At 39.8% G+C, this 26880-nt stretch overlaps 1 protein-coding gene across 2 annotated transcripts in view; it reads right to left on the reverse strand.

Moving 5' to 3' along the window:
• CPEB2 (cytoplasmic polyadenylation element binding protein 2) overlaps window positions 1-26880 on the reverse strand; it is a 227180-nt gene that overhangs the window by 93207 nt on the left and 107093 nt on the right. For both annotated transcript variants that reach the window (XM_039343494.1, XM_039343493.1), the window contains 2 exons: window positions 14502-14592; window positions 11386-11436 (listed from right to left, as the gene is read on the reverse strand). In XM_039343494.1, the coding sequence (XP_039199428.1) occupies window positions 11386-11436; window positions 14502-14580 (130 nt within the window). In that variant the 5' untranslated portion in view covers window positions 14581-14592. The remainder of the gene's footprint in view (window positions 1-11385; window positions 11437-14501; window positions 14593-26880) is intronic.

Consider the following 26880-nt stretch of genomic DNA (forward strand, 5'->3'; position numbering starts at 1 on the left):
AAGTGTTCAAGGACCACCAAGCATACTGTACTTACATGATGGCTTAGCCTGGGGGCCAAATTGTACATGCCTGAAACCCAGCGAATTGGGGTTTTGCAGAAATGCCACAATTCAAAAATGTGGGGCACTCTGACTTTGTGAAAACCTTACACCTCACAAAGCACCAATTCTGGTGGCTGTCATTAAAGAAGGACATTGGGGCTTATGTGGCTGACTGCTCTATATGTGCCTCTGCAAAAAGGCACTCGGGGAAGACCCTAGGACTCCTCCAACCAGTGGCAACACCTCAGGCACCCTGGAAAGAGATCTCTATGGGCTTTATAGTAGAATTTCCAGAGAGCTTAGAAAATACAGTGATCTGGGTAATAATGGACCCTTTTTCAGAGCAAGTGCACTTTGTGCTCTGCCAAAAGATTCCTTCAGCATATTCAATAGCCAAACTATTTGTGCAACATGTATATCAGTGTAATGATTTAAAGGCTAACCAGCTGATGTAATGTAAGGTAGATGAGGCAATGATCAGAATGACTCAGCAGGATCTGTGTCTGTATCCCTTTAAGAGCCTGAGTATCAACAAGAAGTCTTTTGCTGGAGTGTCTCTCTCTCATCCGTTTCCTGCTGTAATTGCTGTGTATTGGAGTTTCCTGTATTACCACTGCATGTATGTTGTTCCTGGTGTATATTTGTAGATAGTGTGTGATAAACCACCATTTAATACAAACTACTGTTTACTGTATTTATTCCTGGGTTATCTCAGCGCAATAAGACTGTGCATGCTCTGACAATGTATATAGACTGCATGGAGCTCCAGAGCACATCATTTCAGACTACAGAATTCAATTCACTTTGCAGTTCTGACAAGAATTTTTAACTTTTTTAAGCCAGGGACTTGGCTCTTCCTATCATTCTCAAAAGAATGGGGTGTGTGAACGCACTAATGGGGTCCTGGAACAATACCTGAGGTGCTATATTAATTACCAACAGGACAAGTGGATCAACCTCTTTCCTTTTGCAGAAGTGGTGTACAACAACTCAGTGCACAGCAGCAACAGGTTCATCTGGGCAGGACTTTGTAACTATGTCCAAAATACCCCAAACTAAGCCACAAATCTCATCCCTAGCAGAATGGGTTGCCCAGCTGCAGAACACCTAGCTTGCAAAGTACTAGACAAAGTGCAAGAAACATAAAAAAAACAAACAGACAAAAGTGCATACAACCCAAGGATTTTAAAGTGGGCAATAAAGTCTACCTGTCTACCAAATCTCTACAATCCACTCAAAAGTCCCAAAAATTAGGTCCTAAGTACATTGTGCCCTTCTCCATCAGCAAGATCTTCAATCCCATCACAGTTCAATTGGACCTCCCAAAAATCCTTAGGTGGGTTCACCCAGTGATTCATTGAAGTTTGCTGAAGCCGGAAACCACATCCCCTTTATGCCCAGTAACAAAATCACCATGCCCGACATGTTAAGGCCTCGAAACTCCTTCGTACATTTCATAGAGCATACCCAGATAAACCCCAGTGAACACAACAAGTGTTCTTTTCCTGACTGTTTTTTTTTCAGGACTAACATCCCTGTCAAAGGAAGATGAATGTCACTCTGCCATCTTTGCTATGCTTCACTAGGCTTTAATCCTTAATAAAGAACTTATCACTCCAATCAAATGAAGTTGAGGGTCTTTCTTTCCTAGGGACCTAGCTGGGGCAGGCCCTACAATTAGTTTCCATCCATTGCTTCTTGTCCTGCCTTCAAGTGCTTTGGAAAATAGGTTGACTTCTCTTCTTTGTGGCAGCCCCTTAGATATAATATTAAAACACAGCTATCATGTCACCCCTAGGTCTTTGTTAGGTTAGACATACCCAATTCCTGCAACTGTTCTTACTATGTTTTAGCCTTCAGTCCCCTCATCATCTTTGTTGCTTTTCTCTGCACTCTTTCTAGAGTCTCAATGTGTTTTTTATATCATGAAGACCAAAACTGGATGCAATATTTCAAGTGTGGTGTTAACACTACACATGATCTTGATTCTATTCCTCTATTAAGGCAGCCTAGGTCTGCATTGCCTTTTTGGGCAGCTGCAGCACACTGTTGGCCCATATTTAAGTGATTGTCCACTAAGACTCCAAGATCCCGTTCACAGTTGCTACGGTTGAGCCAGGTATCCCCATCTATTCTAAATGTAAAACCTTACTTTTCTCTACACTGAATTTCATTTTTTTAAAGAGGCAATGCATGATCTTTTATGGTCATGAAAATAGCTGGAAGAAAATTGATTCAAAGGCTTTGGTCCAAAACAAAATATTTCTTTTTATTATAGATCAGAGGAAAGAAATCTTCAGCCTCACATGGAAAGTTAGCAGGACACCTCTGAAGCATCTACATGGAATTTATGAGAGTTTATGTTATAATTTACATATCTATTTGCATGTCTCCTTGTTTTCTCCAGCTATTAATAATCATTTAACTTTTCTTTTAGATGTTAAAACTAGCCTAAGACTAATGATAATTCTAGCCCTAATCAGGTTCCTATTTAAGTTGTACATTTTAAAATCAACAAAGCTGAGAAACACTGCTATAACTCATGGGTATTCATGAACAACCTACCCTACATGGTAGGGATGGTTCTGGGCAGACATACGTGAAGATGATCCTTCCCTCATACTCGTTTCAAGCCAGAAGAAACTTTTTAAAGCCCAAATTCAGACTGGGTTGAGGCCATTTTAATGACTTTTAACTTCTTTCCAGGTGCTGGGTAGAAAAAAAACAAAAATCTGTTTTGAATTCCTACCTTTTGATAGTTCAGCCTTTTGGAGGGGGAGGGGAAAACAATGGATTCAGTGAATAATAAGTCTGCCAAGTGAAGGACCTCTCTGAAAGAAAGTTTCATCTTTCATCCATTTTGAGTATCTCTAGGTGGACTCCAATGAGTTTAAACCAACCACTTATCTTGCCTATCACCCATCCTTAGACATTTGCAAGTATTGGAGAGGTCTCAATCTTCTTAGCATTTTCCAACAAGTGTAGAGTCTGCCTTTTTCAGATCAACTGAATGTTGATTCATTGGTTGTGAAGGAACTGACTGACCAGTTTGTCATCCAAGCCTGACGTTATAGGCTGAGAGAAAGGGACTGTCCCAAAATTACCTAGATGGCTTTCATGACTAAGGTGGAACTAGAACTAACCTTAACCACTAGATCAAACTGCCTTTCTTATTTACCAGATTAATGTTAAGAACTATATTCTCTTTGAGGGGAAAATGAATAAATGAATTCCCTACTACCCTAACAATGATATCCCATCCATTCAGATAGGAACATCATCATTGCCTGCCACCTTCCCTTTAACTATCAGAAATCATACCACTAGTAGGCTACCAAAATGTCAGTTATTCATATTTTATTCTTTTTAGCTTTTTTGCAGTAATTTATTCTGTTACAGTACATTTTATAAATGATTAATTTTAACTGAATGCCTTTAGCATCACTGAATTAAAAAACAATGAAAGCTTTCTTTACCATGGTAAATGTAAAGTCTGAACTGGGTATGTCATCTTGAAAGCCAACCTGTAAAACATGTCATGAGAATGGCAATGCATATTTATACACGTATTTTTGATTTTACAATTTGGTTTACTTTCTATATTGATTTCAAAACTGGCTCATCAACTTTACAAATTCCCTTACAAAGTATTTCAACAATGCAGCATGCCACTTTTTTAATCTACAGAAACATACATATGAACTGTCCAAAGATAATATTAAGAAAAAAGCAGTGATTTCTAGGACACATTTATGAAGGCTAATGGGTAAGGCTAAGTCAGGATATCTTTACATGCAGTTCCTATTTATTTGAACCTTCTCTAGGAAAGAAGCTATAATTTAATTTTTAATGAAAATAAAAACACCTAATTAGTGGTTTGGTTACAAATATTGGCTTGTTTTAAGAATGGCTTATTATTAGCATCAGATCTAGAATCATGACTTTTCACCTGTTTCACTGCAGCGAAGGTTTTAAGAACAGAAATCACACTGTACCATAAGTAGCTGGTGTGTTTCTAAAATTCTGATGGTGAGAGGCAAGTATAGGCTTTGAGTTATGATTTTGCATGTTTCAGCAAGACATTTGTCATTTCAACTGTTCATGAATGGATTTTCCTCTGGGCTGTACTTCTAAGGTTTGTTAACAGTTTTATTAGCGTTTGGATGGATGTTTGTCGTTTCAAAATTAGGTGGGATTATTTAAGTAACACTGAAGGGCAAAATAAATACATTTCAAAGAGAGCAATTTTTTGAAGAGATAAAATGTTCCTGGAGAAAGTTTGTTTATAATCAGAAGATATTCAGTACTTTTATTTGAAAAGTACTGAAAAGTCCAACCCACTCTTTTGTGTTGGACAGTTCAAAACTATATAATACATTAGATACATTAACAGTATTTTATTTTGTTTAATTATTTATATCTTGTTTTTCCTCTATAAAAAAGTGGCAAAATTATTCCAGCAGCAAAAAACATCATTTAATTCAGTTCAAATTAAGCCTTTGCAAATAATAATATTTGCCTTGGAGATGCAAAGCATACAAAATTATAGCTATTCAGATGTACAGTACATTCCAGAGAAATGACACAAACAGGGAAGTCCCTTGATTTTGTAAATGAAAAGGACTTCTTCCAGGAACATAATTCAAGAGAAAAGTATCTTGTCTTAATTTGGAGATAGGCTGATACAGATATAATATGCTTTTTTATTGTGACTTTAAGATTAAATGTGGTCACCAGCACAATTCATACAATTTAAACTGTTTGAATTGGTATTTATTCTGAAAAAATGAAATACTTTCTCCTTTTGGATTTTTTTAAAATGATAATCATTTTCAAATAAAACAAAGAAAGCAAACTAGAAATGAAAAAAGCTTGCAATTTTGTTCACCTTCTAGTTCTATACAATAATCAAAAACAGAGTAGACCAAGAAATTCTTATCGAAAATAGCTACATGTACTGTGTTCTGAAGCACATTTTATGTAACAGCTGTGACTGTGCAAAAAAGTGTCTTCAAAACAGGTAATTGGAGAAAAATAGCGAATAATAGGGTTAGAATGAAAGATAGGCTTTGTCATCATAACTGAATTCAACATCAGAATGCTTCAATAATAGGACAATAATAGCGTTTTTGCGCTCTACCCATGGAGCGAGTTACCGATCTACCCGCCCCAATTGGCTGTATTGTTTCTAGCATCAGTCCATGTGTTCTTAGATTCGGGAATCATTTCCTCCCTCATGGTTGCTCTCTTTGTCTGCCTGGTTTGTGTCCGAGTGCCTGTTGCTGTAGATTGGTTCCCTAACGCCTCTTGTCCTGCAAGGCTCATATGGTCTGCTGTACTTGTTAATGAAGGAACCAACACACAGCCATGCCTGTGGCATGGACAACATTACTGTACATCAACGGCACGGATACTAGCTCCATATAATATTAGCATCGCTCATAAACCAGATCAAGCCCTGCGTGTTAAGATAATGCACCCCAAAGAGCCACTCCCCAATGAAGAAAGATCCTCAGTAGTATATAGAATAAAATGCGAGAACTGCCACTGCAATTATGTTGGGGAGACGACCAAACGGCTCAGAAGCAGGATTCACAAGCACGAACTGGCCATTAGACGGCAGGAACAGCGTTCACAAATATGGGCACACATGGCCAACTGCAATCATACGTTCGACCTTCCAGGGGCGGAGACCATTGCCCAGGATACCACCAAGGGCAGCCGACTACTTAAGGAGGTTTGGTTAACCAACGGACACTCAATCAATCGCCACACAGACTTACTGCCTGCCTATCAGGCACTAAGGGAGTGGGAGGAACAATGTAACAACGTGCGATGGGTGCAACGAGCGCCGACCATGCAGGATCAGAACGGTTGGCCCATGCGACAAAGAACTACAACTGCCAAAAGGGAGGAATCTCCAATGCATCCTGTGCAAGAACTAAGGAGGGGGGCCAGGGCACAGCAAAAAGGAGGGGTAGCCATAGGACAAGAGGCATTAGGGAACCAATCTACAGCAACAGGCACTTGGACATGAACTAGGCAGACAAGGAGAGCAACCATGAAGGAGGAAATGTTCTCCAGCATGAAGATGGAGAATCCACGAATGGGTTAAGTCTGTCTTCCTGCCAAATTAGACTAAGTCTGTAAAACTTGCCATGCCTCTCCTGGGCTAGAATACCACCCAGTCACGACTTAGTCTGATGCCCAGAAGGACATAAAAAAATTGGCTCCAGTTTCTCAGACTTATTCTTCATTGTTCAGGTTGTATGGTTCTCACCCATTCGTGAATCCTCTATTTTTATTGCAGCCTTGGCTTTAAGCTCCTTAATTTGGCTAAATTGCTGAAATCAAGATTCCCTTTATTTTTTCAGTTGCTGGGACCAGCGCAGCGCGCATCCAGTTTATCGGCCTTGCAGACTGGGCTGCAGGCTCAGGAAAGCCCCTGGCAACCGTCCTGTTCTTCAGCACCCTCGTCGTGGACGCCATTTTGAAAAGCGCATGAGGAGCCGTTTTTTCCTAAAAATCCTTTTAGTGTCCTCCCAGCTGCCGCTTGCAACACCTAACGGCCCAGATTGCTGCCTTCAGTCAGAAACTAACTGGCAAAAGGGGTGCATTCCTTTATTGCTCCTGGTTCTCCTGATCAGCGTTCATTCTCCTGAGGCGATTTTATGTAGCAGCTGCCATTTTAGGCATCGCTAACATTCATTTGAATCTGAAGGGAGAGAGACAGACAGGATCAAACCTTGCATCGGAATCTTAGTTATCAGACAGGAGCTTGAAACAGGATTGCCACAAGGGCCATAGAGCAAAAAATAAAATAAAATAAAATAAAATAAGCAACAGCGGGGGGGGGTTCTTCCCCTGTGACTGTTCCCAGCCACTGCATAGGGAATTGGGACCTGAGGCCTTCTGTGGTAACAGCCTTCAGGCTGTGCAGTACTCACAGCTTATTGAGATCAGGCCTTTATAATACTGTTTATACACATTTAAAGATATTCAATATCTTCAATTTCTGGACAAAGAAGCACGAGTCCAAGTTGCTCACAATGGATGGTCATTCACAGGAGGTAACACATACAGCCCCAGGCCTCAACAGGGTGCTTCTCTACTTATCGCAACAGCAAAGTGTGCTGGCCATGCCTCTTGGCCTTGCCACCACCAACTAGGCCTAGTGCGCCCCCCGTTATCACTGAGGTGATCTTGCCACCACTAAGTGAGTTACGTGTGTGCTGGCTGTCACCACCTGTTGGTTCTGCCGCCACAGTAAGCCTTGACCAGTGCACTGAAGGTGCATTAACTGGTGTTAAGGCCATCAGGAGCGTTGTGGGTGTGCAAGAGTCCATTAAATTGGTCCTGCAGCCACCATTACCTAGAGTACTGCTGGTTCCAGCATGGTGACACACAGTCACAAATCAATACTCTGCTCCTCTACCTTGAGATCCCTCTCAGAACACCACTGAGATATCTCCATTGCAATGGCAGACAACATGACACCTCAGACCGCTCATGGTGCCTCCGACACTCCCGTCCAAAAAACCACAAGGCCTCCAAACTGGAGGCTGCAGGAAAACTCAAGGCCAAGGCCATTTTGGGCAAGAAGCCCTGTAAGACAGCTGAGAAGAAGGCCAGCAGGAGACACTAGGCCTTGGAAAAGCAGTTTTCCAAAGCTCAGAAACTGAGCGTAAGGGGAACAGGCCATGCCTCCCCGGTTCCAGCTGAGGATTCAGTTTTTGGGCCACAACTCACCCCCTCCAGTTCAATTGTCCAACGGGCCTGGTCTCCAGAAGGGGACGCTGGCCAATTCCTTTTTCCCAGACCCGGACAGGAGGAAATGATTCCCCTCAATCAGGGACCACACCCTCAATGGATTCCTCCCCCACCCAGGGTTCAGCCGGGGCCAGAAGCTACATTCACGCCCACAGCAGCTGGGCTTCGACCCACAGACTCTCAAGGGGCATGGCCAGAACAACTACAGGCCCTAATCGCCCAGGCGGTTGCCCAAGGTATGGCCTCCTCACTCCACCAGAGGTCCAGACAGGAATCTTTGGCGTCAATGACCCCATCTTATTTCTCCCAGGCGGGAGCCCCAGAATATCGAGGTTCTATTTCTTCCGCCTGATCCTCTCAAGGCAGAGAGTCACACTCCAAGGAGTACGGACCAACAGGCATATAGTTATTGGAGGATGAGGAACCTTCTTCAGACCCTCCTCCCTTTGTGGGCCTATTTGACCCAGCGTTATTCAAATCACTGCTCCACAAGGCAAGTACCTCTGCCAAGATTGGCTCTGATAAGGAGCCTCAACTGGGTCCATCCACCAGCCAAGACACAAATTCGCTGTTCTCTGAACCTATTGTTACACAAAGGCACATCCCCTGTCCTCCTTTCTTTCTTAATACTATTCAAAAGCAGTGGGGAACACCTGGCACCCTCTCCACACTGGGGGGGAACAGACAAGAGGCTATTTAATGTCGCCCCTGCCTTGTCAGAACTGCTGTAGGTCCTGGTTATAGATGAACCTCTAACGCCACTGTTTTCCTCTTTCACGGTGTCAGGGGACATGGCTGAAACCTTGAAGGCGGAGGACAGAAAATCTGAGCTCTCTTTCCGCAGGACTCACCAGGCCTCGGCATGGGCAGTAAAGGCGGCTACATCTACCTCTTTCTTTGCCAGAACCTCTCTTATCTGGCTTCGCGAGCTTCAGGCCACAATTCCTCTGGAGGAGGTGCAAACACACCAGAACTTGGGTAAGTTAGTGGCGGCGTCCCAATACATGGCGAACGCGTCACTACACACCACCAGATTCTCATCCCGAGCCATAGCTTCAAACGTTACAGCCCACAGACTCCTGTGGCTCAAACAATGGCGAGCAGACACAAAATCAAAGTGGCGCTTAGCGCCTGCCCCTTACCATGGTGGTCAGCTGTTGGAGAGGCTCTGAACACTTACCTAGTGGAGAACAAGGACAAACGTAAGGTGATGTCCCACCTTACCAGACAGGCAAACAGACGGCCTAACCCGTATACCCGCAGGCAGCCCTTTCGAGCAGGGTCAGGATCAGAGTTGCCTCAGCCTCCCCGCTCCTTCCCTCCCAGATCAGATCGCCAATTTGAACGTTCTGCTTTCAAACCCAGGCAGCAATTCCAGGCCAAGCGGCCCTTTCGAGTCACAGGAGGCCGTCCCTTCAGAAGACCCAAGTGACTTCAGGGAGGCCTCCCCCATAGGTGGCAGATCGACTTTCTTTGCTCACAAATGGGAGGCCACCACCACAGACATCTGGGTTTTCAACACCATCAGGTGTGGCCTGTCCCTGGAATTTTTATCCAACCCTCCAGAACGTTTCATTTCTTGTTCAATGTCAAAAAATCTGATCAAGAAGGGCCTCATGAGCGAGGCCATTCGACACCTTTTGGAGATAAGGGCCACAGAACCAGTACTGGTTGAACAACTGGGAAGGGGGTTCTACTCCATCCTCTTTGTTGTTCCAAAGGCCTTGGGAGGATGGAGGGCAATACTCGACCTAAAGGGGCTGAACTCTCATCTTGCCTACAAAAAATTCAAAACGCAAACGCTCCAGTCTATTCTGGCCAGCATCAGAAGGGACGACTTCTTGACGTCTATCGACCTCACGGAAGCATACCTGCATATTCCCATCCTTCCCGGCCATCGGAAGTTTCTCAGGTTCTGTTACACAAACCACCACTATCAATACAAAGCCCTACCGTTTGGTCTCTCATCAGCTCCAAGAGTATTTACAAAGATCTTGGCAGCACTGGCCACTCATCTGAGGCTACTCTCGGTACAACATCCTCATCTAGTTCCCCTCTATTCGGGCGGCTCAGGCGGACCTGGCCTTGTCCATCAAGACGCTCCAAGACCACGGGTTCTCAGTGAATTTCCAAAAGAGCCAGACAGTTCCCTCAACCCGCTCCTTCACCTGGGCGCGATCATAGACACAAGACACTGCAAGGCCTATCCATTGCAGGAGCACCAGGACAGTATCCGAGCCCTGGTCCTCCGGGTCCAAAGGGACCGTGTAATTACACTGGCCATCCTTTCCCAATAGTTAGGGAAGATGGTTTCTTGCATGGCGATAGTGCCATGGGCCAGACTACACTCCAGGAACCTGCAATGGTTTTTGCTCCCATTTCAGAGGCTGGGCACCAGCTCCTCCAACCAGAGGGTAAGGGTTCCATTTCAAACCCTAAAATCCCTTCAGTAGTGGACCTCCCCAGCAGTAGCCAGAGGCTCATTGGTGAGAAGGTTGCAAATGGTAACCACATGACCACAGAACACTGCAACTATTGTAAACGCTCAACAGTTGACAAGCGCCCAACACACAATCACATAACTGCAGGAATGATGCAATGGTTCTAAGTATGAGGACTGGCTGTAGGTCAAATTTTCAGCACTGCTGTAACTTCAAACAGTCTTTAAACAAATGATTGTAAGTCAAGGACTATTGCAGAAGTCCCCAACCTGTGATCCGCAGCCCACTACCAGGCTGTGGCCTACTGGCCACCGGGCCACGGAACACAATGGCCAGTGCACATACATGTGTGCGCACACTCACCCCCACTCATCCTAGCACCACCACCGCTATGCAAACAGGACACTGCGCGGCGAAAACAGGGCATCACCGCTATGCAAACAGGGTGGTGCATGGCGTGAAAACTGGGCAGCGCACAGCACGAAAACGGGGGGGAAACCAGGTGGCACAGTGTGGAAACAGGCAGTGCATGGCACAAAAACCGGGTGTTGCGTGGTGTGAAAACAGGCAAACCAGGAGGTGTGTGGTGCGAAATCCGGGCGCCGCACAGCATGAAAATGGGACAGTGCTAGCGCCCACAGCAAAATCAGCACAGTACTAGCGAGTGTCACATGGGTGCGAGCATGCATCCCACGTGCTCGCGGCCCCGTTTGTGTGCATGTGCAAGCATGTAAAATGCTTCTCTCCCCCTTTCCCTTCGGTCCGCCAACTGAGAAAGGTTGGAAACCTCTGGACTACTGTATCTACTTTTCCCATAGTTTCAGGGGCATGACGCAAAAAAATCTATACTAGATTTTATTGGTCAAACCCAACTTGTTATATATCTATTCTAGCCTGTATTACTCTCATCATCAGAAACTTATAAAAAAAACAGACAAATTGGGATAGTAATCATATGTACAACAAGCGATAGAGCTATGATGTTACTGCTTTAAATTGGAGGTGGCTGTGGTTCTCTGAAGAAAGTTGTCCTTTGCGTATTGATACAGAATGCAACTGTATATTTTTAAAACAAAATGTCCAATTCAATTGGATACCAGATAATTAAGATGAATAAAAGATTAAATCTTACCATTTAACATTAGAAGATTGTCAGTTCCTAGATGTGGGTAATTTAAACACCCTAAAAACAAATAGATGAAGGAGTTATAATTAAATAATCAAAAGGGGGGAAATAATTAAGACATTTAAATACATCTGTTCAGATATAAAACATGTTATTTCATCAGTTGACATGCCTGACTTAACTTCTAGTAAATGAAGAAACTTCTTAATTTGTTGGTCATAAGACAAACAATGTGCTTTGAGATCAGCTTTAAGAGGATAAGCCCTCTTTGTTGTAAAGTATCCCAAAATAGCTGTCATTATTTCAAGTGTTCTTTTTCATTATAAAATTTTACTCTTACTGATCATATCAGCTGTGTCTACAGCTCTATTAAATCAAAGATCTGTAATATCAGGAGTTTCTTTTAAAGCTACACTGTAAATTAAGTAACGTTTAATCTAACAGATGTTATTTTTATCTGTATTTTAGATGTTAGATTAGCAGATGCTAAGATTTAAAAAGTCCTATTCATTTAGCTGTAATATTTAGAATTGTATAGCAAAATATTTTATACTTCATTCAATATACTTATGTTCCAAATAATGTACAATAGTTACTTTGTTCACAATATGAAGACTACCTTTTTAAAACTAAATCCTTTATAATCCTCACATACATAACAATATACCTCAGCTTTTAGTAAGGTTATTCTATCTTCAAAATTACTACCAATATCAAAAACTCCTGGGTGTATTAGTTTTATGTCAACAGAATGCATTAAATAATCTTAAACAGGCATTTTCAAAACCACAAAAGTAATCCTCTTTATTTTAAGACTACTTAACAAATTATAGTCTTTTATAGTTTATTTATTTTATAGTTACACTCCTTTAAAGGAGCATCTCTTGAGACTATGACTTGCAATATTGTAACCTGTAAATTAGACAGTGAAATTACCGAATTAAGCTCAATGAAATGCAGCTCTCATCTTTATTTCAGATTATCAAACAAGAGACCAAGTCAGTGTCTGCTTTGCTTTTAGTTTTTTGATCAAGCAAGCATTTGCCACGTTGCACTCCAATGCAACACAAAGAAAAATATCAAAATGGGCAAATTCTGAATTCCAAACCTTAATCCTAAACATTGGCAAATATAGCTTCAGTACATATGTAAACTAGACAGAACAGCAGCAGACAATTCCATCCATTGCATTTATGGAGACCAGAAGGTGTAGTGAAAACTAACATGACACAATTTCTAGGATTTTTTCTGCACAAGCCCTATAAAAATGAATTGGAGATGGACAAGATAGTCCAATAAACCTCTGCACTACTCATTCCAGGTTTATGCACATGGCTTGGAGCCCTGGTTTGATTTTCTTAATTATTAAGATGCTGATGAGTTCTCCGGTAGTGATTTTCACATCAAATAAGTTATTCTAATCATTGAGAATAAATGTAACTTTCCAAATGTATTAGGCATTGGATCAGATAAAAAATTAAACTGCTGCTAATGGATCCAGTAAAAACAATACATTTTTGATTCCTGACGCCACTAATATATAGTGACATTCTCAACTGATAGTGCACATATTACAGCTTTAACTAATAGAAAATAAGGTAAAGACATAAGCTGTTATTTTTCAGCACTAACATTATGTTCTGCTGTTAGTCTAAATCCAAAGAAAACCATAAAAAAATGAAAAGCTAATAACAAGAAATCAGGTTTGCCCAATTTAAAGTATATATTAAAGATATGTAAGTTGTAAAAATAATAAAGGCAAGATATAAATAAGTAAATAAATATAGCAAACATGTATCCTTATTGGAACTAAAAATCCATAGTGGATCAATGTTTTTACAAGTTAATGAACCTCCTCTTCTTTAAAAGCCTAATTTGAGTAAAGTTAATAGCACAATTATGTAAACATTTGTTCAGAACTATGGCCCATTAACCTCAACAAAGCTTCTTCCCTAACAGATGGGTTTCAGGCTCTAATTTAATAGAGGTAGGATCCTGCTAAACTATTTATTAGAAGGTATGTATTAGATAGGATTGCCACAGCACTAAAAATTAACAAAAGAGGAAGGTGTTATGCAATATTTGGTATTTAATAAGCATGCAACCTTGGAAGCATTATGCTTCATGCAATGTTAATAAATAAATATCTGAGAGTAGAGTGAAAGCTCATGAATTTACTTCTAGGAAGTTTTAGCTTTTTGGCAATCTTGTTTTAGTAATGTATAAAGTATGTCATCAGGATAACTTTTTTGTTTTGTGACTAATTCTGCTTACTTCTGTTTAAATCTGTTCTTATGTGTTGTATGGTTAAATTGTAGCCTCAATTGGAGGGAAGCTTGTCAACTTACAAAAGAGTTAGGGTTCAGTTGAAAGGAGGGCTCAATACTTACAAGGAAATGGCTAGCTTTACAAAATGTAAACGTAGTCAGAAAAAAAGCAATGCAGTATTATGAAGATTCCTGGAAACATTTTGCTACAGGGGCCAGCAGCTTTAGTGAAATAATGACTCTCAATTTATCACTTTCTAAGCCAGTGGTTCTCAACCTGTGGGTCGGGACCCCATTTGGGGTTGAACGACCATTTCACGGGGGTCGCCAAACAATGTAGTCCGCCATTTTTTTCCCCTTTTCCTTAGCTGTGCTACTCCCTTTTATTCTATTGACTTTTGAAAGCCAATAGAATAGACTCTCTTAAATAGAGTCTAATTCTATTGGTTTTCAAAAGCCAACAGGAATTGTCCAGGCTGTCTTTGCCCTGCTGAGCCCACCAAAAGTCCCATTCTGCAAACAGTGCTGCACCAGTTGAGTAGTCCTCGACTTACGACCGGTTGGGGGTCGCGGCATTAAAAAGGTTGAGAACCACTGTTCTAAGCAAAACAATTCACTCCCAATTCTTCTTGTATGAAAAGTGATTTGAATTGACTGCAGAGTTTCCTAGTACGAATGTCCACTTTTCTCTGTGGTATTGGGAACAAAGGTTCCAACACAATTTTTTCTAGTGAGAATCTTACAATAAACTCTGGCCACAGTTCCTTTATTTAATATGTGCATGTTAAACTTTTAAATTGATTTTCAAACATTGCAGTATGAATGTGCTCTAAATTGAGGCATTAGCCTATATACCTTTAAGTGGATCATGCTCAGCTCTCATTATGTCAATAAGGGAATTTTCCAGTGAGTGCATATTCAAAGTGTCATACATTCTGTTTCGATCCTAGAAGAGAACAAATCGAAAGTGTTAGAGTTAGTGCTCTTCAAAAGAAAAAGAAATATCATACCCCTTTTTCAGTTTTGTGATTTCCATTTTTACAAGTAACTGCATATGTCATGCTTCAACTGTAGAGAAAAGTTTATCTTCCACATCACAAATTTGGTGATGCTTTTCAAAGTCATTTTTAAATGTGTACTTTGATGATAATCATAGGAGGAACTAAAACTGCCTAGAAAAATCTAATATTTTATTAACCATATTATTATATTGTTTTCAAGCAGCATGGTGGCCTAGTGGTGAAGACGCCTCCCACTCGGAAGGTTGAGAATTGAATCCTAGATAGTGGCAGATGTTTCTCTCCTAGAGCACAAATAAAAAAATATCCACTGCAAACTGTGTGTGGCATCAGGAAGGGCATCCAAGAAGTAAATGCTCAACTCTATCCAGTCATCCTGACTCTATCCTGAACTAAGGAATTACAGGATTGTAAAAAAAAAAAGTTATATTGCTTCCAATGCAATTACATTTGAGATTTGTTTACCAAGTATAAAATATAGTAATGAAAGCTAAATCAATATAAAATAATGTTAATGAATAATTATTTATACATTAGATTTCTATCTTATCTCTCATTTAGGAATTCAAGATGACATAGGCAGTTTTTCCACTTCCTATTTTTTTCCAAGATTGATAACCCAGTGAGGTAAGTTGGCCCAAGAGATTTGGACTGGTCTAAAGTCACTTAGGCAGCTTCCATGGCTGAGGGAGGAGAATCTGTCTAGACCCTTCATGACTCCTGAGTCTTGTCCCTGCTGTGCCCGGCTGCCATATCCTTGGCTGCACTGCTCCATGTTGGCCATGCCCGGGGGCGACTCTTCTCCGGGGGGGACTGCTGGTGAGGAGGGGGCCGTAGGGGAAGGCGGGGCTGGGGCGACGGCATGCGTGCCCATAGAGAGGGCTCTGAGTGCCACCTCTGACACGTGTGCCATAAGTTCACCAGCACTGGTATAGGTTCTCCTGCTTGAGCAGGGGCTGGACTAGAAGACCTCCAAGGTCCCTTCTAGCTCTATTCTATTCTATTCTATTCTATTCTATTCTATTCTATTCTATTCTATTCTATTCTATTCTATTCTATTCTAAACAGGTAACATTCTCTTCCCATACTAGAAATCATCTACCCATAAGGTTTTTCCTGAATTCCATCTCACTTTCTTGACTGCCATCTATTACTTCACTGACTCCCATCTATTACTTCAGTGGATCCAGGCACAGGTTCAGGTCATAATCTCCAGATCCAGAAGTTAAGAAAAAGCAGTGTAGTGTATTATTAGAATATAGCTAACCCTGCCTGAAAAACTCTTGTTTCAGCTACATTATATCGAAGTTAAAATAACATTTGGAAATCTCCAGCACACAGAAACTCCATCAATCTAAGAAGTGTGCAAACAGATTCAAAGATGAAACATTTGATCTTGAAACTTTCAGTTTGTTGGAATATTCATAAACAGGAAGAGTCACGTGGTAACTCAGTCAGCCAATGTGAAGAAAGTGCTACTGAGCCTGTGCAAAAAGAGTATTGAGTTAGGAGCTGGATTTCCAGTCTCAAAGTTTGTCTCTGGTCTGTCTCTGTAAGAACTCTTCAATTAAGCTATGTTGCTGTAAAGAAGAATGATACTGTAAATATTTTTATATAAATATAAAGTTGTTTGAATCAGCTAAATGCAGTCAACTGTGAGAGCTTCTGATTTATTTTTCACCAATAGAGAAATTAAAATTTTCTAACAGGTTATGGGCCCAGAGCTTACTAAAGACTGCATTGTAATTTAAAGCTGGAAGAAATTGCCTGTGTTTAGAAAGTGTAAAAACAAGGCAGAATTAGCAAAATGGCTGCAATGGAATTTAAGGAAAGCTGTGTGCCTCGTTTGGGCCAGAAGAATTACATTGTGTGGGCTGCTAAAATGGAATGTTTGCTCAAAGCAAAAGAGCTGTGGTATATTGTTGAAAATCCACCACAAGTATTTGCAGCTGCTCATCAGAAAAGCCATGATCAAGCAAGGGCTTATCTCATCTTGAATTTAGGTGATGAACAATTTCTAAATGTGCAAATTTAAAGACTGCAAAGGAGATTTGGTTGAAATTGAGAGCTGTGCACGTGAATGTGTCTGCATGCAATATACTGCAATTGTCAAGAAATCTTTACAGAGCCTGTTTGCAACCAGGTGAATCTATGGAACAGCATTTAAATAAAATGCAAAGTTTATTTTTGGACTTAGAACAAAGTGGGATTAAATTCCCTGAGTCCCAGAAGGTTTTATTGGTGTTGAACAGTTTAGATAAAACCTGGGACACAGTTTCTGCAATATTTGAATGCAAAGAAGAGCAAGGCTTAAAGTTTGAGGCTTTAAAGGCATGTTTGCTTAATGAAGAAGAAAAATGCCATTTTAGAAGCAGCCACAAGGAGAAATTCCTGAGGAGGGGGTCCAGACTGCAAGTCTCCAGAGGAGAAGAAACAAGCAGATCAGACCCGGACCAAATTGCAACAAAGGAGAGATTTTGCAAGCAGAGAGCTGCTCAGCAGGAAAAGACTTGCTACAATTTGCAGAAAAAGACATTTGTGCAAGAAAAAAGGACTGATTTGCAAAAGGAACATTTTAGTGTTGCAAAAGTTTGCAATAGCAACAACAGAGACAAGTGGCTAATAGATAGTGGGGCAAGTCAAACAATTGTTAATGATTCTAAATTATTTTGCAGGTTTGTTCCAGTAGCACAAGAAGCTGTGGCTTTGGCAAATGGCCAGAAAGCAAAAGCAATTGGAAGAGGCAATGTAAAAATTCCATATTTGGAATCAAAGTTTACCAATGTGCTTTGTGTACCTGAGATGGAACATAATTTGTTAAGTGTGTTTAATTTAGACAAACAAGGTTTTGAGGTCATTTTTGTAAATGGGAAATGTCTCATCAAAAGGAATGGGAATATTTGTGCAGAAGGCATAAAGGAAGATAATCTATATGTATTGCAAGGACAAAAGGTTCAATGTTCCCATATATTTAAGAATGTTGCAGAGCATGATTCATGTGTTCATCTTCTACAAAGAAGACTTGGCCATGCAAGCTTTAAAGTTTTGCAGCAAATGCAAGAATTTGCAGAAGGGCTAAATTTAAAGGGATGCAAAACATATTTGGACTGTGCAGTATGCAAAGCATCGAAGTCAAAGGCATTCCCAGTTAGTAAATGTAGCACAAGACAAACAAAAAGAGTTCTAGAGCTGGTTCATGCAGATCTGGTGGGACCTATGCAAGCCAGTTTGGGAGGAACAAAATATGCACTGGTAATTGTTGATGATTATAGCAGGTATTCATTTTGCTATTTGCTTAGAGCAAAGACAGAGGTGCTACAACAATTCAAACAGTGGGTAAGTTTTGTAGAGAGAAGGTATAGACAACAAGTGTGTCAGTTGCAAACTGACAGAGGTACTGAATTTATGTCAACTAAATTCCAACAATGGTTGGGGCAGTTGGGGATAAGACGCAGACATACAAATCCTTACACAGCAGCAGAGAACGGTGTAGCTGAAAGAAGGAATGGTGTTTTGCAAACAATGAAAGTTTCATTGTTAGAGGATTCTGGTATGAGCAGGTCATATTGGGGAGAAGCCATATTGACTGCCAATTATATAGTTAACAGGCTGTGGAGTTCCTCCATTAATAATACTCCATATGCCATTCTATATGGGAGAAAGCCATCACTGGCACATTTGAGAATTTTTGGAAGTACTGCATGGGTACATATTCCAAAAGCAATCAGAAGAAAGGGACAGCAAAAGGCAAGAAAGCTCAGGTTTGTGGGCTATGAGCCAGGGTCAAAAGGATATCGCTTTAGCGATGGAAGTAAAAGAATTATAATTTCAAGGTCTGCTAATTTTGCAGAACAAAATTGGGACAGAATTAATGCAAATTCTGGGTATGTCTCACTTAATGACGGTGATCTGCTTAGTGACAATAATTCATCTAATGAAAAAAAATCATTATTGAAGATGTCCATGTTCAGGGAGGAAAGGCTGAACAAGACATGAAGCCAGAAGGACTTGAGACACAGGAGCAGTTAATACCACGTAGGTCAGAGCGATGTAATAAAGGAATTCCGCCTGACAGGTATTCTGCTAGCAAGGTAAAGGTTTGCAATGTGTGGTATGAGCCAAGAAGTTATAAAGAGGTGTTGGCATTACCAAAAGCTGAACAAGAAAAATGGAAGGAGGCCATGGATAAAGAGATGAAATCCATGGGAGACCATGAAGTATTTAAATCAGTGACTTTGCCACAGGGAACCAAAGCTGTGGGTTGTAAGTGGGTATATAAGAAAAAGGTATTGCCAAATAATGATATACAGTATAAGGCCAGGTTAGTGGCACAAGGTTTTTCACAATTAAAGAATGTGCACTACGATGAAGTATTTGCGCCAACTGTGAAAAGTGAGAATATAAGATTAGCACTGGCGTTGGCAGCGGCATATAAGCATAAAATCTGGCACTTTGATATCACAACTGCATTCCTCAATGCTGAGTTAGAGGAAGAAATTTATATGATCCAAACACCAGGATATGAAATTGCAAAACCTAACATCGTATATAAATTAAAAAAGGCTATTTATGGGCTGAAGCAGTCAGCCAGAAACTGGAATATCTGTTTAGATACTGCTTTAAAGGATCTTGGATTTAAAAGTTGCAAAGCTGATAACTGTATATATACTGGACAGTTACAAGGAGGGAATTGTCTACTGTTATCATTTGTGGATGATCTTTGCTTCATCGCAAAGGATGCATCACAAGTCAAAGAATTTGCTGATAAATTAGGAAAGAAATTTGAATTAAAGAATTTGGGAGAAATAAAAAATTATCTTGGTGTAGAGATACAGAAAAATGAAAAAGGTGGTTATATTCTCAGTCAAAAGAGAAAAATTGAGTAGTTATTGGAGAAATATAATATGAGGGATTGCAATACTGCTCCCATACCCATGAGTGCAGATTTTTATAATAGTTTAAGTGCGGACAAAGGTGAAACCCGTGATCAAGAGATATATCACTCAGCAATAGGGAGTTTGTTATATCTATCACAGTGGTCCAGACCAGACATAGCTTGCGCAGTAAGCATTTTGAGTCGTTTTACTACTGCACCTACAAAGTTACATTGGATGGGTGTAAAAAGGGTTCTCAGATATTTAAAGGGAACTATAAATTTGGGTCTTCAAATACAGATTACTGAGGAATTGAAATTAAAGTGTTATGTCGATAGTGACTATGCAAATGACATAAACACAAGGAAATCAATTTCTGGGATTATAATATTGTTTGGAGGGACTCTGATTGGATGGAAGTCCAGAAAACAAACAACTGTTGCTATTTCAACAGCGGAAGCAGAGTTTATTGCTTTATCTGAATTGTGTTCTGAAGTTACATGGTATGTACAGTTGTTGCAAGATTTAAATATTAATGTAAAAGAATCTGTAAAGGTATTTGAAGACAATGCTGCCTGTATAAAAATGGCAACTGGTGACAGGGTGAAGAACAGAAGTAAACATGTAGACATTAAGTATTGTAATGTCAGGGAAGCTGTAAAAGGAAAATTGATTAGTTTACATCATTGTTCTTCTGAAGATAATTTGGCAGACATGATGACTAAACCATTGGGTGGTATTCACTATGGAAAATGTGTTAAGTCAATCGGTCTGATGTCTCTTCCTGTCATGAAGGGAGGAGTGTTGGAATATTCATGAACAGGAAGAGTCATGTGGTAACTCAGTCAGCCAATGTGAAGAAAGTGCTACTGAGTCTGTGCAAAAAGAGTATTGAGTTAGGAGCTGGATTTCCAGTCTCAAGGTTTGTCTCTGGTCTGTCTCTGTAAGAACTCTTCAATTAAGCTATGTTGCTGTAAAGAAGAATGGTACTGTAAATATTTTTATATAAATATAAAGTTGTTTGAATCAGCTAAATGCAGTCAACTGTGAGAGCTTCTGATTTATTTTTCACCAATAGAGAAATTAAAATTCTCTAACACAGTTTGATTGCAGAATGACTGCCTTGATATAGGATTAGATTACACTGATCAAAAGTCACAGAGCCATTTGCATTAAGGACAAAATGTCTCTTTCAACATCAAACTGCTTCTAATAAGGTAACAGCCCATTCCATGGTCAATCGTTTTGATCTAAAAACGTTTTGCCTTCCTATAGATGATGATGATGATGATGATGATGATAATAATAATAATAATAATAATAATAATAATAATAATAATAATAATAATAATAATAATGTTGGAAGAGACCTTGGAGGTCATTTAGTCCAACCCCCTGCTCAGGCAGGAAACCCTATACCATTTCTGACAAACGGCTGTCCAGTCTCTTCTTAAAAACTTCCAGTGTTGAAGCATTCACCGCTTCTGGAGGCAGGTTGTTCCACTGGTTAATTGTTCTAACTGTCAGGAAGTTTCTCCTTAGTTCTAGGTTGCTTCTCCAATAGTCTAGGCTGCCCCCCACCCCAGTAGAAGTATCCCAAATAGTGAGGCAATTGACAAAGTGGACCACAGCCTATTTCTTGGTAAGACAGAACAATGTGGAATAAACAGCATCACCATCAGATGGATTTGCAATTGGCTGACCAACTGCACTCAATGTGAAGTCCTCAACAGAACTATATCTAAATGGAAATGTGCAGTGAGGTACTTCAAATTTTTATCTTAAGCCCAGTACTCTTCTACATCTTCATAGATGATTTAGATGAGGAACTAGAAGGGGAACTCAAATTTGCAAATGACACCACCCTGAGGGGAATAGCCAACAGTTTAGAAGATAGATTCAAGATCCAAAAGGATCTTGACAAACTTGAGCACTGGACCCTATTCAACCAAATGCAGTTCAGTGGTAAGAAAAGAAAAGTCTTACACTTAGATGAGAAAACCAAATGCAAAAACATAAACTAGGTGGTACCTGGCTCAACAATAGTGACTATGAAAGAGATCTAGGTGTCCTAGTGCAGGGCTTTTAAATCTTTTCATCCATTGTACCACTTTGTACCATGGCAATATCCGAGTACCACCAGTTGCCTAGCAAGGTGTCAAAAACTTGATGACCCCCTCCCAAAAAGGAAAAAAATGAAGTACAGGTAGTCCTTGACTTACAACAGTTCACTTAGTGACTGTTCGAAGTTACAATGGCACTGAAAAAAGTGCCCCCCAAGCCACACCCGAGCAAGACACCTGCCTGCCCACCCGGCAGCACTCTTCCTCCTGTCCGAGGTTTTCATTGTTTTGAGCATTTCTGTTGACGATTGGCAGCGGGGGTGGGGTGGGGGGGAATGTTTGGTTTTTATTTCCTCCCCCCCCCATCTGCTGGGTGGTTGTAGCAGGTTTTGGTCACTTCACGTGACCCTGGGTCACTGTGACCATCATAAATATGAATCAGTTGCCAAGAATCTGAATGTAAATCACAAGATTCTGGAGATGCTGCAACATTCCAGCTGATCGGCGCTTCTTCTGGGCTCAGCAGAAGCACCAGGTTCAGTGCCGAGCTCCAGCTGGAGCCTGGTGCTGATCCTGGTGCTTCCACTGAGCCCTGACAGCCCTGCAGCTCCAGCCATCTCTTGCTCAGGCTTGTGCAGTGCTGCCACTGGTTCAGTTCATTCCCCTCCCCCACTACCACTTTTCTAGGATGGTCGTGTACCACCTGCCAGGTGCCAATGTACCACAGGTGGTACCCGTATCACTGGTTGAAAAGCCTTGTCCTAGTAGACAAATCATCAAATTCCCCAGGTTTTCAGGGCAACCCATACAAATGACATAAAAATTCGCCAAATGGTTATGACACGATAATTGTAACTCCTCTTCCAATATCTAGGCCGCACCATCTCATCCTTTGTGGCACTTAAGTATTCTTGATTTCCAAGAGCTTATCACTGAATAATATAAGAACAAGCAATGATTATTACACCATGGATGCTCTCATTGAAATATCTTTTTCAAAACAAGCGTGAATATGGTAATTTGATGAAGAGAATAAACTAATTGCTGTTTGAATTTCTTGATGAGGTTAAGCTTCATAGAATGTCTATAGATTGCTCCAATACGTTGTCATTTTGCAAGCAAATCATTTTTCAGATGAAACAATTTGAGAAGCAAAATAAAACATCTCATTCCCATCATAAAACATCTGCCACAGCTTTCTTACAGTTTGCTTATTAGTTGAGCATGTAAGATTAGTTATTCCACCCAGAGGTCAAGCCAGACTCAAGAATATTTAATCCTTAATCATTAGAGAGTAGTCAGTTGTAATCAGACATGGTCAGATTATATGCAACATGACATCATCCTAAAATAAAAGCAATATTATGAGGGTAAAGGTTCATTCTCCGAGCTTCATCCTTCTGTATCTTGTCTTGACTCAACCCACTCAATAAACTCCCCAGAACGAGGACTTCCGGTGGCGTTTGCCACGCCGATGGCGCCTTTTTTTTTTAGCCACCCGTCTCGGGATTGTGTAAGAGCCGGCAAAACAGCGACTATCAGCTGTTTTGCGGCTCGGAACTTTCTTCCCGGGCAAAGGGAAGAAGGTGAGTTTTTTTCTGGATAGAAGTCTAGTTCCTCTACTCTCCCAGAGATTAGTTTTTGGGAGATGAAGGGTGAGAGCTCCTTCGGAGTCCGGAATAACTACGCATCTCAAGACGCCTTTGTTCTCCAGCAGAGAACGAAGCTAGACGCTGCTTCCACATCTGCTACATAAGAAAGAACTGTAAGTAAAATTTAAAGCAGACGGAGCTGTTCAGGAGGATCAGAACTGTGCTGAATTTTAACTTTAACTCAAGAAAGAAATATTGTCTTCTCCAGCTATTATTTTAACGATTGGAGTGAAAGGAAAAATGGCAGAGGAATCCTGTTTCTTTGTTTGAGGACTTTCACTTTTACTTGGCAACAAAGTTTCAATAATGTAACAGACTTTGCTTACTTAAAGAGTTTTTCTCTTTTTTGAGTAAGGGGGAGTTGTTTTTATTACCCCTTTATTTTATTTTGTTATAAGAAGTGATTTTTCCCCTTTTTTCTCATCTCTTTTTTTTAAAAAAAATGGCTTCAAAACGCCATGGAATTTCTTCTCTTACTAAAGTTTCAATCTCCTCTCCAGTAACACAGACTATACAGCAACCTAAGCCTAAGTCTCCTCCACCCTCTCCCTCTCAAGTACTCACACTTAAAGATGTACAGAATGTTGTACAGGATGCTATGGAGAAAACTGTGCAAAAGATTAAGACTGAGACAGCAGAGCTTTTGGAGGAGAAAAATCATCAGATGAGGGAAGATATTGTGCTGGCTCTTCAGGGGCTTGCGGCCCACGTAAAATGCCTGGATGATAGGGTGGATGAGGTGGTTGGAAATGTTGAAAGAATAGAAGGAAGAGTTGAAAGAGTTGAAAATAATGTGGATGCAGCACAGAATGAAATTATAATGTCAGAATACAGAGATATGGAGTTTGCTTTGAGAATAAGAGGGTTGAAGGAGAATGTGCAAGAGAACTTGAAAGAAGAGATTGCAGCAGAATTAGCATCCATTTTGGAATGTGGAATTGAAGAAATGCTGAGAGATATTGAAAATTTTTTTAGAGTTAATTCATGGATTGCGAAGCAGAGAAATTTACCAAGATATGTGGTCATTTATTTTTCCAGGAGATCACTTCGTAATGAAATTATACAGGCTTTTTATAAGCAAAGATTTCAAATTGCAGCTCAAGATGTTATAATTTTAAAAGAAATACCTCCAAAAATTCTTAGAAGAAGAAAGGATATTGCTTTTTTTGGCTGAGGAGCTTAAGAAACGATAGATTCAATTTAGATGGGATGTACCTGTTGGCATAGTGGTGAATTATGTTGGAACACGTTATAGACTTAATACAATTTTAAAAGCAAGAAATTTTTACGTTTCTGTTCTGAAGGCAGGTGCACCACTATCTCCAAGATCTAGAAGAAATGAAAGTAAGTTTGAAGGACAATTGGCTGCAGGAGCAATGTCACTAACAGGAGAAGAGTTGTTGGTTGAATCTATGCGACAGTGTTTGGAGATAACAGAAGATCCAAGGGAACAGAGAATGACTCGTGCAGCCCATAAACACAGAGAAAAAGAACAACAAAAGGTAGATGCTGGAATTACAACACAGGCGGCTACCTCTGAGCCAGTGGGAGGAACAAGACCGAAGAGGTCATCAACTGCAGATTTAGATGCAGTGTTCCAAAGGCTTCAAGCCACTAGAGATGGCAAAGTTCCTGACATGGAATGTTAATGGCTTGAATTCACCACAGAAAAGAAAGTATTTTACTACTTGAAACAACATAAGAATGATGTTATATGTTTGCAAGAGACTCATATTGCTTTAAAGGATGAAAAATATTTGATTAATTCCCGGCTGGGAGTACACTTTACAGCCTCTGCTCCACAGAAAAAAGCAGGAGTAGTCATTTATGTGAGGAAAGACTTATCACCGAAGTTAATTGATTCTGATTCACAAGGAAGATATGTTATTATTGAATTATTATTAAATGGCAAGAGAAGTCTTGTTATTGGACTATATGCTCCTAATCAGCAACAAAAATATTTTTATAAGTTGATACATCAGAAAATAATTCAGTTGGATTAAAAATCAGTAATTATGATGGGAGATTGGAATGGTGTTTTAGATTCAAGCAAAGACAAGAAGGATTCTTTTAAATCTCCTAATCATGCAAAATTACCTAAAGTTTTTTTTATTTGAAGGATGATTTGGAACTTTCAGACATTTGGCGTGAACGGAATATGGAAGAAAGAAACTTTACCTTTTTTTCGGACAGGCATCAGTCGTATTCCAGAATTGACTTTTTTTTAATTACTAATGATCTTTTTTCTAGGGTGAAGAATGCTAAGATATTCCCCAGAATATTGTCAGACCATAGTCCTGTATGGATGGAGTTATCTACTGAAGATGGGAATAGAAGGACTTGGAGATTGAATGAAAATTTATTTAGATATGAGGGGAATGTACAGAGATGTAGAGATTATTTAAAGGATTTTTTTTGTTTTGAATATGCATAAGGGTACTTCGATGCCAATGGTATGGGATGCCAGTAAAGCATATATGAGAGGGGTCTTGATTCATATGAACAATATGCATAGACGCAAACAGATGCAGAAACGTAAAGAGTTGGAAGTAGAGATTAAATCTAAGGAAAAGGCTCTTACATTAAATCCATTGGACAATAATTTAAAGGCTTCTATTATCTTGCTTAAGGAGCAATTTAATATGTTAATATCTGATCAGATTGCAATTAATTTGAGGTATATGAAACATAATACATTTTGCAATGCAAACAAACCTGGTAGGTGGTTGGCTTACCAACTACGAAAGAAACAGAAATCAAGGATTATAGAGAAAATAAATTATAAAGGTAAAGAAGTTTATCAACAAAATTTGATTAAAAGGAGTTTTTTATATTTTTATTCAAAGTTATAGCCTAGTGAAAGCATACAAGTTTCAGATATAGAAAAATACTTACAGGAATCACATTTTACTAAACTTACTATTGATCAAAGAGATGAGATTAATGGTTTAATTACTTCTGAAGAGATTATTTGGGCAATTAAACAATTAAAAGTTGGTAAGACTCCAGGTACAGATGGATTAACAGCAATTTACTATAAAATGTTATCTGAAGAAATGATAGAACCATTGAAGGAACTTTTTAATAACATTTTGTTGGGAGCAAAGGCACCTCCATCATGGAGAAGGGCTTTTATATCATTGATTCCGAAGGAGGACCAAGATTTGACTCAGCCCCAAAATTACAGGCCTATATCTCTTTTGAATACAGGTTATAAGATTTTTTTCAAAAATATTGGCAAATAGATTAATGCGAGTTTTGAAGCAATTGATTCATAGTGATCAATCTGGATTTATAACTGGAAGATATATGAAATATAATGTTAGACAAATTGTTAATTTAATTGAGTATTTAGACAAGAACAATCAAATCCCCACGGCTTTGATTTTTTTAGATGCTGAAAAAGCTTTTGATCAATTAGATTGGCAATTCTTATTCAGCGTAGTAGAGGAAATGAATTTTGGGGATAAATTTTATCTGCCCTTAAGGCTATATATCAACAACAATCTGCACAAATCATAGTTAATAGGGATTAACAGAAGCATTTAAAATTGAAAAGGGTATAAGACAGGGATGTCCTTTATCACCATTGTTATTTGTTTTAACAAAGGAGATTTTACTTATCA

The sequence above is a fragment of the Crotalus tigris genome, unplaced genomic scaffold, assembly GCF_016545835.1.
Source record: "Crotalus tigris isolate CLP2741 ecotype Arizona unplaced genomic scaffold, ASM1654583v1 scf7180000017855.1216408, whole genome shotgun sequence".
Lineage (NCBI taxonomy): Eukaryota > Metazoa > Chordata > Lepidosauria > Squamata > Viperidae > Crotalus > Crotalus tigris.